Below are 12,921 nucleotides of genomic sequence, written 5' to 3' on the forward strand. Positions count from 1 at the left end.
TATGTAATTGCATTTAAGTGGAAGAAAGCAGTATTACATTAGATTTTTAAAGAAAAATTTTAGAACCTTTATGTGCATGGAGTAACCTAAAATGCTGCCAAAACACTTACTAAGCCAATATAATGAGTAAATATGAAAAATTTATTATTAGCATTATCTAGTTTTTAAAATAATTATAACCACTAAAGTAGTTTAATTGCAACCTCTGTAATTTTGACTAAATTAATTTATATCCCAAATCCTTTTCACATAGATAGGACAAAGGTAAATTTCAGTTCCGTTCCAGACAAATTTCATAACTAGTAAAATGCAAATAACACAACTTTCATCCATATTGCTAGTTCCTTTCCTGCTTTCCATTCCTACTATTAATGTTCTCATTTAGAATCTCACTATTTTTCTATTAGATATTAAGAATCCAATGATCATCTCCTATACTCATCAATAGTCTCCATCCAATACTGCTGTAATAATCGTCCTATCCAGTTTTCCTTACCTCAGTCTCATGTTCCATTATAGCACTCATCGGTGTTTTTACCTGAAAAAGCATCATTTCCCCTTATTTAAATCCCAGCAATGGGTCACACACAGTGGCTCATGCCTGTAATTCCTGAACTTCAAGAGGCCAAGGCGGGAGGATAACCTGAGGCTAAGAGTTCAAGGCCAACCTGGGCGACATAGCAAGACACTGTCTCTGCAAAATAAAACTAAAAAGTAGCTGGGCATGGTTGCACACACCTGTACTAGCTAGGACTAGCTACTACGGGAGGCTGAGGTGGGAGGATCATTTGAGCTGAGGAGTTGAAGACTGCAGTGAGCTATGACTGTACTACTACACTCCAACAGAGCAAGATTTGTTTAAAAAAAAAAAAAAAAAAAACAGAAATGTAATGTAATTTTCCTTTTGCTCTCCTGTACTCAATTCATGTGCTTTGAATGGGGTTGACTCCGCTTCCTGATTCTGAAGTGATGATGTAATATAGGCCTTGCCAAACATGATATCAGATGCCTTTTGCTTCATTAACAAGTCCAAAGGCCACATGATACAAAAAGGTACAGTTGGTTCATCTCAAGACTTTGTTAGAACTTCTGAAAAAAGAGGTACTCGCAGATAAGGCAACTAAGCTGGTGGAATATAAGCTTAGCTCTGGGAGTGATCCACATGGAAACAGCCTGTTCCAGCATACAGCCAAAACACAGGAAAGAAGAGTCAAGGACGCAGGAGAACAAATGACATCTGTGGATCCAGCTTGCCCAAAGCCAACCACCCTAAAACTTTCAGTTACATGACTCAATTACATTTTCTTTCATGTTTATGTGATTTTGAATTGAGTTTGTATCACACAAAAGAGTCCAGAGCAACAGAGCTTTCAAATGCTGCCCATCACCTATAGTAAAAGCTCTACAAATTCTTAATCTTGAATTTAAGAATGCATGTGAACTAGAAAATCACCCAACCTGATCTCCCATAACTCCTCCTAACTCAGAATATGTTCATGCTAAACCAAGCTTTTAAAGTTTCCAAACATTTCCCTATTTTTCCTGTGAACTTTTGTTCACAATACTTCCTTTTCCTACAGTGCTCTTCCATTTCATCTCTATTTACCAAAATCTTTAACATCCCCTTAGATCTATGTCAGAATTTGCTAAACAAAAATTAAACCCACTTCCCTGTACTGTACTTTTTTTTTTTTTTTTTTTTGAGATGGAGTTTCACTCTTGTTGCCCAGGCTGGAGTGCAATGACACAATCTCGGCTCACTGCAACCTCCACCTCCCAGGTTCAAGCGATTCTCCTATCTCAGCCTCCTGAGTAGCAGGGATTACAGGCACCCACCACTACGCCTGGCTAATTTTTGGTATTTTTAGTAGAGACGGGGTTTCACCATGTTGGCCAGGCTGGTCTTGAACTCCTGACCCCAGGTGATCCGCCCGCCTCGGCCTCCCAAATTGTTGGGATTACAAGCGTGAGCCACTGTGCCCAGCCTTCTTCTGAACTTCTTTAGTGAATACTGCCCTCCTGTAGAACTGAGTATTCTGTGTGAGTTCTACAGTAATATCATGAGTATATGGTATACATGTCCTATGTCCCATGTCCCATGCCCTGTAGAGAGACATAGCTAACATGACAGTCAAATGCCTTCTCTTTGAAAAGCCAAATAATCATGAAGGGCTGAGGCTGAAAAAGGAAATCTGAACAAATAAGATGTCACATTAGAGTGACTCTGAAGATAGAAGCACTGTTACACTTATTCTCCAAAAATCTCTAGCTCCAAAAATTAAAGTTGAATATATGTATTCTTTAATTCAAGGAGATGTACAAATAAGCCTAGGAAAAATTAAAATTAAGTTAAATGAAGCAGTGAATGAGCTGACAAAGTTGAATGAGAGACACGACAAATTCCTTAAATCTTGATCTTGATGTTAATTCTTTGTTCATGACATCATAAAACTTAGGAACAGATAAAATCATAAACCTTCAGTTACAAATGAAAAAAAATTAAATACTCGAAAGTTAACACTGATACTCCAAAGTTATTTTTTTCAGGCCAAATAATTAATGGCAGAGCTGAGATTAAAACCCAGGACTGCTGATTCTCCTACTATAGTATGTTATTTCTTTCAAACACAAGTGATTATTATTCTTTTGGCAATCTCTCTTATGTATATATACAATTTAAAATATTTTATTAAAGATCATTTAAAGATTCATTTTTGGGGGGGCAGATTCTAAGCCAGGGGCTACAAACACAAAGGCCTAAATGGTCCAGTAAAGCAACATAAATGTGAAAAGTAGGCTGTTATAAAACAATGGTGAGCAGTAGTATTTGTGACCAAAATCAAGAAGGTCTATCTGTCTAAAAGCATCAATTTAAAAAAATGTTTAAACAATTGCAGTATCCAAGCAAAATACCTCTTTGGGCCAAATTCTAATCTGTCATTTATTCTGATAGTGTCTCTTCCATAAGTTTAAAAGTCATTGTTCCTGGGTGGCCACTGTCAAAACTAAAAAGCCTTAAAATACAATCACATGAAATTTTACACAATATCACAGGCATGTTCTAGACCAGGGGTGTCCAATCTTTGGCTTCTCTCAGCCATGTGGGAAAAACAGTCATCTTGGGCCACACATAAAATACACAAACAATAACAATAGCTGATGAGCTTAAAAAAAAAATCTCATAATGTATTAAGAAAGTTAGAAAATGTAAGAATTTGTGTTGGGCCACATTCAAAGCTGTCCTGGGTCGCAGGCTGGACAAGCTTGTTCTAGACTAATGTTTCCTGAACTAAGAAACTTTTTTTCTAGAAATACTTTTATACAAGGGAAATTCCAGAAAATCATATTTTCTTTTGTCAAAATTTACATAACAGATAATGGCAGCTTTCACAGTCTGATTAATATAACCCATGAAAGTGAAAAAAATGTGTATGGAATTCTTTAGTTTAATCCAGTAAAACTGAGTAACACCAGCCCTTAAGTGACTAGTTTCTGTGTTTCTATGTAGAAAAGATGATATCTTTAGGCAGAGGATACTGGTAGTGTGCAGAGCAGGAAAAAAGTAAGTAAATTAACAAAGCGAATGGCAACCATATTTTTCAAACCCGAATAAATCATTCCTTCGACCACATTTTCTAAGCAACTACTATCTGCTAGGTGGCATACTAGGTACTAGGGATAAAATGATAAACAAGGTAGATATGACTCTTGTCATCTTAAAGCTTAGAATAAAATGGGGAGAAAAAAATCAAGCAAACAAAATTATTACAAGTTATATAAAATGTTATTACAGAGGGAGAAAAAGAGTGCTAAAATAGAGGTCTCATTTTAGATTGGGTGCTCGGAAAAGGACTCTCTGAAATGACGAAACTTTAGCTGACTTGAGAAAGCCATGAAGAACAAGGGGTGTGGGTTGGGGGCATGAGTAAGTATTGCCAACAAAGGGACCAGCAAGCAGTAATAGGACTTGAGGCAGGAAAAAGCTTGATGTTTCAAAGTGAGTAAACAAGGCCAGTGCTGCCACAGCACATTAACGAGAAGAGGGAGGAGATGATGTTGCAGAGGCAGACAGCGCCCAGATTGCGTGGACCACAGCAACCTTGTGCATACTCTGGATTTTACACAGGCAATAGGAAATCATGGATGGCTTTCAATCAGGGATTATTTAATCAAGGTTACAAGTATCAGCAAATGGATATAGGCACTAAGCTTTCTTTCAATCAACAAAGGGTTCACTAAGTGCTTGCTGTGTGCTAGCACCATATGTCCATGTTTGTCAAGTTTGGCTTTGTCTCACCAGTGCTAGCATAGGCACTGGCTCTTAACATAAAAGCTCTTAATAAATACTAATGACGGAAAAGAATAATGGAAACGAGCTTAGAAAAGAACCAAAAGATAACTAGTCTGGAGGAATTTTGACCAAGCCATCCCACCCCTCAATGCTCTCTCAACTACACATATTCAACCAGTAATTTCTCCTAAAGAAGAGAAGTGTTACATTTTTATTATCGGCATGAGATGGTGAACAAAGGAAAACATAGCAGAGACTTTAGGAAAAAATTCACTGAAATACAGAATTATGTTCTTTAGAAAGATAAAAAGGATGAAATGACTGCCCTTTTGTGAGCAGCAGCTGTGACTCAGCTCCTGCTCTCCCCGTGCAGTTATCTTTGTGGGATGGCAGCTCAGAAGACCAGCAGGTCCATGGTGTGAACAAACACCAGGGCCTCAACAACAGAATAGTATAAATAAAGGAAAGATGAACAAGAATTGGTCATTAATGGAAAGGACAATGTGCCCCAAAGAGGGTAGCTGGTGAAATGTGACCCCAAGAAAATAAGAAACCACGAAAGCTGCCTAAAGAAAGGATAAGGAAAGGCAACAGAGTATCTGCATCGTAGCTCTAGAGGCCCCATGTACAGGAAATCAGAGACAGTAGCAAAAGTAAACACACTAAGACCTTAATAAAAGCAGAAAATCTTTCTCATATAAACAAATAAATGTTGGAGATGAAAGTGGAATTAAATACATCGTTCATTTTTCTAATTTTTTTCCTGTCATATGGAGACTAACCATGAAGACATAAACACTTAAAAGCAACTAGGTAACAAGTGCTCTAAAATCAGACTAATAGTCTCAATATGTCAAAAACAAGCACATTAATTATAAAAGCAAAACTATGATGGTCCTTATTCTACAGTCAGAGCTCTTTTATATAGTATACTTTGCATCCATTTGGGGATGGGTTTTTTTCCCCTTTTATTTTCCATTCCATTCATTAAAAATAATGATTGTCTTCCCTCTGTAAAAATATAATAAACATCCAGCTTGTCTTTTAAAATACAGTGGTCAAACTTCAAAGGGTAAATATACAGGAGATTTATCCTAGAAGTCTTTAAAGCACAGAGTCTGTTGTTAGGAATAATGTCTTGTATCCAGGGAGCCGTATAGAACCTTACGTGTAACATTTTATTTTTTAAAATAAGCTAGAAAGGATATTAAAAGTGTCTACTTGAAGTTGCACTGAAGCACTTAACTCCTGGGAAGCAGTGGTTTCACAGTGCATGCTACTAACTACACAAACACTTTTGAATTGGCAACCTGTGGTAAGAATAAACTATAAACTCGATAACAAGAAAACTTTGTTCCCCTTCTAACTGGAATATTTTCATCTTGAAAACACTGACAAAGGAACACAAAGAAACATGGAAAAGGTGAAGCCTAGAAACCATCCTTCAGGGACAATGATGACAGGTTTAAGTTCTAGTTTTACAATGAGTGTGTGTGTGTGTGTGTGCGCGCACACACATGTATGTGTATATGAGAAAGAGAAGAGTGGGAGAGAGAGCAAAGAGACAGACAGAAAGAGGCAGAGATTGACCAAATGGTTGGTTATTTGGTTTGCAGGATTATCCTATTTCAGTAGATTTGCGGTCAGCTACATTTTCAACATAAAGTCAGCATGCCTAAATTAAACAATCCTGTCAATCAGAGGAAACTTCAGTGAGATGAAATACTGAGGAAGAAGCCCTAAGGGCCATGCAAGTCTAGAACTAGGCTGCGGTGTGTGCTGGCTAGACAGGAGAGCAAGACTGGTACAAAAACAAACCAAAAGAAGACCCACAACAAGGCAGTATAGGATAGCGAAGCTAGTAGGCTAAATGATAGGAAGGCCTCAAAAGAGGAAAATTCAAACGAACTGTGACTTCTGAAGATTAAGAGAACATCACAGATTCACAGACCCAGAAAAGCACCTGGTGTCTGGCCCTCCAGCCTCCAACAAGAATCAAGAACTGTAATATGTCTCAAGACTGGGAGAAGTACCATACCTCCTTCTAATTGTAAAATATAATAATATATATTTTAATCAAGACATATTTAGGTTTAATTAAATAATTTACCATGCTTTAACTGGAATTAAGACAGAATAGTTGTTAAGACAACGGGCTTAAGAAGAACGAATAGACAAACCTGACAAAAACAAGAAATGGGGAAAGGATTCCCTATTTAATTAATGGTGCTGGGAAAACTGGCTAGCCATATGGAGAAAGCTGAAACTGGATCCCTTCCTTACACCTTATACAAAAATTAATTCAAGATGGATTAAAGACTTAAATGTTAGACCTAAAACCATAAAAACCCTAGAAGAAAACCTAGACAATACCATTCAGGACATAGGCATGGGCAAGGACTTCATGTCTAAAACACCAAAAGCAATGGCAACAAAAGCCAAAATTGACAAATGGGATCTAATTAAACTAAAGAGCTTCTGCACAGCAAAAGAAACTACCATCAGAGTGAACAGGCAACCTACAGAATGGGAGAACGCTTTTGCAATCTACTCAGCTGACAAAGGGCTAATATCCAGAATCTACAATGAACTCAAACAAATTTACAAGAAAAAAACAAACAACCCCATCAAAAAGTAGGCGAAGGATATGAACAGACACTTCTCAAAAGAAGACATTTATGCAGCCAAAAGACACATGAAAAAATGCTCATCATCACTGGCCATCAGAGAAATGCAAATCAAAACCACAATGAGATACTATCTCACACCAGTTAGAATGGCAATCATTAAAAAGTCAGGAAACAACAGGTGCTGGAGAGGATGTGGAGAAATAGGAACACTTTTACACTGTTGGTGGGACTGTAAACTAGTTCAACCATTGTGGAAGTCAGTGTGGCGATTCCTCAGGGATCTAGAACTAGAAATACCATTTGACCCAGCCATCTCATTACTGGGTATATACCCAAAGGATTATAAATCATGCTGCTATAAAGACACATGCACACATATGTTTATTGCGGCACTATTCACAATAGCAAAGACTTGGAACCAACCCAAATGTCCAACAATGACAGACTGGATTAAGAAAATGTGGCACATATACACCATGGAATACTATGCAGCCATAAAAAATGATGAGTTTATGTGCTTTGTAGGGACATGGATGAAGCTGGAAACCATCATTCTCAGCAAACTATTGCAAGGACAAAAAACCAAACACCGCATGTTCTCACTCATAGGTGGGAATTGAACAATGAGAACACATGGACACAAAAAGGGGAACATCACACACTGGGGCCTGTTGTGGGGTGGGGGGAGGGGGGAGGGACAGCATTAGGAGATATACCTAATGTTAAATGACGAGTTAATGGGTACAGCAAACCAACATGGCACATGGATACATATGTAACAAACCTGCACGTTGTGTACATGTACTCTAAAACTTAAAGTATAATAAAAAAAAGAAGAAAAACGAATAGTATATAGTCTTTGCAGGTGGCCAGACTTGAACTCAAATCACATATCCACCACTAATCCAGGCACTTTGTAGCCTCCCATCAGCCATCTATGGCAATCCAGGGGTTCTGTCCTCATACTTGTACTTCATGGTTGCAGACATCACAACCAGCCAAATGTAGGAAAGGGGAGTTGGCCTTCTTCTTTTATAAGTAAAATTTAAAATCAAACCACTTTGCTGGAAGAACTCCCAGAAGTCACCCACTTAACTCCAATTTGCCACAACTTGGAGACTGATCAACCCAAGCTGCAAGGAGAGTAGGGAAAATTTGGCAAAGGAGAATGAGATCATCCTAACTAATTTAAGCCAATGTTGCTTCACTCCCAAGGGCTGGATATTTATCCATCCTAAAGAAAACTGTGATTCTGTTAACAAGGAAGAAGGGCTGTTAAGTGGGCAATGATCAGTATCTGTCACAATACCTCAGATGAAACAAAAAATGTAATTGTCAGCATCTGAGGGTGAAAAAATGATTTTTAAATAACAGAGATTCTTTCAGTTCAGTAAAGACACTACAGAAAGAAAAGTGAATACAATATCCTCGATACCTAGTTTAGGGTGCAGTCTAAGAAAGTGGAACTGCTTCATCCTGGAACAAATGATTAACATTTCATAACCCAAAAGTTAATGCCTTCCCTCAGGCTCCACATTCAAAACTTTTTTCTGTATCTTGTGAAGTTTCTAAGGCAAAGCTATAATATAATCTAAGAATAACAATAACTATTGACTACTTTTGACAAAATAACTTGAGCTTTTGTAATCTATAATAAAACTAAACAGCTCTAACATAAATCATGATATATTCTTTTAGTTGTCAAGATAAAGCAGAATCAAACTGATTAATTAGGCTGAAGCATTTATTCTTTTAATAATAAAATACTTTTCAGATAGTAAGCTTATAACAGAACAATACATGTTCAGAAGCTGAGAAAAATACCAATATGTATCTACATTCAAAGTCTTTCTTATCAGACACACTCGTATTTGTTCAGAGTATTTTGCATACTAGGCAATATTGGTGCTTAATCATTTTACCTTTATGAGTTTTAATGATTTCATGCACCAAATACACAAAAAGAGTCACAACTGGAAAGCAAAAATTTTTCATATCTTTAAAAATCTCCACAGAGCCCAGACTTACTTAGTGTAACAAAAGGTTACTCTTGCACTTCAATCTAGGATTGAATGCACATATTTGTTAACTAAGTATCATGCTATCAAGTTTTCATGCTACTGCTATTTTTCTAAAAGTATTCAAAAAAGTTACTTGGTAAAGAGTAGAGAAGTTATTATTGTTCAAATATAAGTTAAACTGGTGAGGCATGTCTTTGGGTTAAAGACTGATTAGATTAGTATAGTTAACTGCAAAGGCTAAATGGCATACCTTGAAAGATGACAGATACCATTGTTAGGCAGTGGAGGTTATGGCTATAGGAGAGTAGGGCTTTATATCACCATCTTTCAGATATCCACCTCCCAAATAAGACTGCTTCAAAGAGCACTGTGACACTTATCCTCAAATGCTTCAGGCTTCAGAGAGTAGGGAAGCCATATGCACAGAAGTGTTTACATGCTATCACACACATATATCTGTGATACAATAATGTAATTCTGAAAAACTGCATAATCAAAATGAAATCAAACAACAGATATAGAAATGGCTCATTTTAATGTTCAAATCACTGTAGAAATTTATTATACTGAATGGCACTGTTAAATGAAAAAGTGCCATAAAGTCAACTGGATTACTTGACCTTAAGTAATATAATACAATTGGTGCTGCAAAAACACAATTAAATGAGATGTGAAAGCAACCATAAACAGACATATTTCAACACAGCAATAGTCTTATCATTGCCTTTACAACCTTTATATCAACATGTTCATTGAAATTCCTCATACTATTAGTGAATCAACAATATTCACTTAGTGATATCAGAATATAAAACATTAAATCATGTAAAGAAGGAAACACTTTAAACTCAAAAAAATACAAAATTCTGAATACGCACTAAAACAGCATTTTACCTTTAAAATCCTAAGCCATGTAACTGGAATGCTCACTGCTATTCCATCTGACACTATGCATTCTCAGAGACGATACATGGTTTTCATACAGAAAATCGTTACTCTCTGAATCCCTCAGGTTCCTACTAGGAACAAGCTACATTTAAGTCACAAGCTGCTATGTCTCCTGTGGCCACTTTAGAAGCAGCAGATGGGTAGAGGTACTGGAGGCAAGATGGGCACTGGAGCTTCCAACATGCCCTTCCTCTAAGAACCTATCTGCTCTAACTCCATTCATTATCAGCCCAGAACTTTTCATTCCTGCCCAAACCAATGCAGTCCTACACACAGGCTTATCCCATTATTTAAAAAAGTATATAACACTTAAAGTTTTATATCATTTGTATTAATAAACGGCAAGAACATTAGCTATGTTAACCACCATAGGATAGTCTTCCACAATTTAACTATCAGAAGAATACACAGGAATACATACAAATGGAGAATAAGGAGGAAGAGATGTTCAAGGGGATTCCATCCTAACTGTTTCCTCAGTAAAAATGTAATGAGTATTTACCTCCATCTTTTCAGTGTGTCCCATAAGACTCTTTTATTTTCTAAATTATTATTATTATTACTATTATTATTATTATTAGGGATGGGGGTCTCACTCCATTGCCCAGGCTGGAGTGCAGTGGCTGGCTCACTGCAGCCTTGAACTCCCGGGCTCAAGCAATCCTCCCATCTCAGCCTCCTGAGTAACTGAGACCAGAGGCACATGCCACCATGCCCAGCTCATGAGACGCTTTCTAATAGGTCCTCCTAGTTCCTACTTCCTAACAAACCAGAATTCAGAATTGAGTTCTGTGCCCCTCAAATCTACTCAACCTTTAAGAATAAGTCAAAGGTTACCAACTCCATAAAGCCACCTCCAGTTTGTCACAATCCAAATCAACCTCTCCATCTTTCACCTCTCATTGCACTTGCCTATCTCCACCTCAACAGACTTTAAAGCCTTGGACATATCCATCTTTCAACTCTGGTTCCTAGTACAGAGCAGATACAATGAACCAAACTAGAAGATCTACTCTTCTCTTAGTCCAAAAATTGTTACCCATACCCACACAGAATGAAATCACAAGACAATGAGAAAACACATATGGTTGGTTCTAAATGAAGCTTCTTTCCTACTGACCAGGTGTCCTTAGAGGATGAGTGTACTCCACTGCTCTGCTTTCTCTAAAGAAATATCTACTGTAGTCATAATAACCAATTCCATAGTTGGAGAAATTCTCAAAGATACTGATAGAGAAGCAACATCCTTAGAACAGGTACTTTTTTTTAAAAGCTGAAAATGCATCCTGAGCTCTAATTACCTGTAATGTTCACTGATGGGAATGGTCTGAGAGAAGTATAAAGCAGATGTCCGGGCTCTCCAATGCCATTTCTTTGCAGGAAGGGTATAAACGACACAGTCTCCTAACTCTTCTTGGAGAAGATCCACCAGCTGTTTATGGGAGCCTCCATAGAATGCTTCAATGATGAGGATACTCATTGGCCCGTTCAAACCTTCAGATTCTAGGTAACAACCAAAAAATGTGTATTTTTCCCATTACATACATGTATAAAATTTTTAATAAAAATAAGTTCAAATTTTATACTCAGAAAATACAAATAATTTAGCAATGTGTTATTTTTTAAAATAGGCTTATCCTATTATTTAAAAAGGTATATAACACTTAAAGTTTTATATCATTTGTGTTAATAAGAAGAAATAAAGGTGTCATTATTTTTGTGATTTGTTTTCCTCATGTCATAAGATTATCTCCACTATGACTCTTAGTTTTTTCTCCAACACCAGAAAGCTCAAAGCCCTCACCTGCTGTGATCACTCACTTGGTTTGTTCGGCTATAAGCCTGACTCAGTAATCTCAGAAACTAGTTGACTTAGAGCTCTAGTCTTGGACAGTCACTGAACTCATCTTCTAATGACGACTTTCACTTCAAGAGCCCTTCATTTATAAGGCCCTTTCTGGTTCAGAAATTCTCTGATTCTGTAACTCTTGTATTACTCCATCTTTAAATTCATCAGGTATAACTGCCCCTAGTGAATATGTATTTAAAAGAAGGCATATCAACCATATGCAAATCTCTATTTTCTAGTCTTAAAAACTTTAGGATGCAATTTCTTGAGACACTACACATACTTTGATCACTTCCCCACACTTGTCAATATATCACCCCCAAACGAACACCAAAATAATGTGGTAAAGTTGTATGTGTGTGAACCAATAAGGTTTCTACAACCTTTCTTTAGACAAGTAACCTACTAAGAGGGATAAAGTAGCAATAATGGGGTTACTAAAGACATGATAAAATTTCATCACAGAGAATTAGCTATTAAGTAATTTTTCATTTTAATTTTTGTTAATGTGCTCAGTGAAATAAAAAGACATCTATGAACATAAAATCTCTCATATACATCTCAAATTATGTTATTTCCTGTAAGACATAGGGGAAAAACATCATTCCATGCATAAATGCATATTGCTTAAAAAATATTCCAGATGTTTGAATTTTCCTTTATGACTTAAGTATCACTCATTAAATAGCATATTGCTTTTCTTAATAATGTTGTTCCACAAAATTATTAGTCTCAATGACTCAATGATGTTCTTCACTAATAAAACTACACTTCACTTTGTTCAAAGTAATGGCTACTTAAATTGCAATTCAAAGCAAAAAGGCTTCCTTTTGATGTCTACATTTTCCAATGAGCATTTCGGAGGATGGGGGAATATATCTATATCTTATGTGGGCAGGGGGGTGTGGGGGACTGTGTGTGTATATTTCATTTACATGCAAAATAAGAATCAGTGGTCCTCAGATGGAAAAGGCATGAATCCTAGGATCAAGGACATACATGTTTGAACCTCAGCTCTGTCACTTCCAAGCTGTATGACCTTGGACAAGTTACCTAACTTTGTAGGACTCAGTCTCATCATCTCCAAAATAGAGACAACAGTACTAACCTCAGACATGTGTTGTTAAGATAAAATTAGAAAAAGCATGTGACGCACAGTAGACTACAAACAGTAAGAAGGTA

General features: G+C 36.9%; 1 protein-coding gene across 50 annotated transcripts in view; it reads right to left on the reverse strand.

Moving 5' to 3' along the window:
• The window catches only part of GTDC1 (glycosyltransferase like domain containing 1), a 452,114-nt gene that overhangs the window by 289,683 nt on the left and 149,510 nt on the right, over positions 1-12,921 (reverse strand). For all 50 annotated transcript variants that reach the window (XR_010118861.1, XR_010118863.1, XR_010118864.1 and 47 more), the window contains one exon: positions 11,192-11,393. Coding sequence is in view for 46 of the 50 variants with exons in the window: in XM_063631327.1 (XP_063487397.1) it covers positions 11,192-11,370 (179 nt within the window). In the remaining 4 variants the exon portion in view is untranslated. The remainder of the gene's footprint in view (positions 1-11,191; positions 11,394-12,921) is intronic.

Source organism: Symphalangus syndactylus, chromosome 22, assembly GCF_028878055.3.
Source record: "Symphalangus syndactylus isolate Jambi chromosome 22, NHGRI_mSymSyn1-v2.1_pri, whole genome shotgun sequence".
NCBI classification, from domain to species: Eukaryota; Metazoa; Chordata; class Mammalia; order Primates; family Hylobatidae; genus Symphalangus; species Symphalangus syndactylus.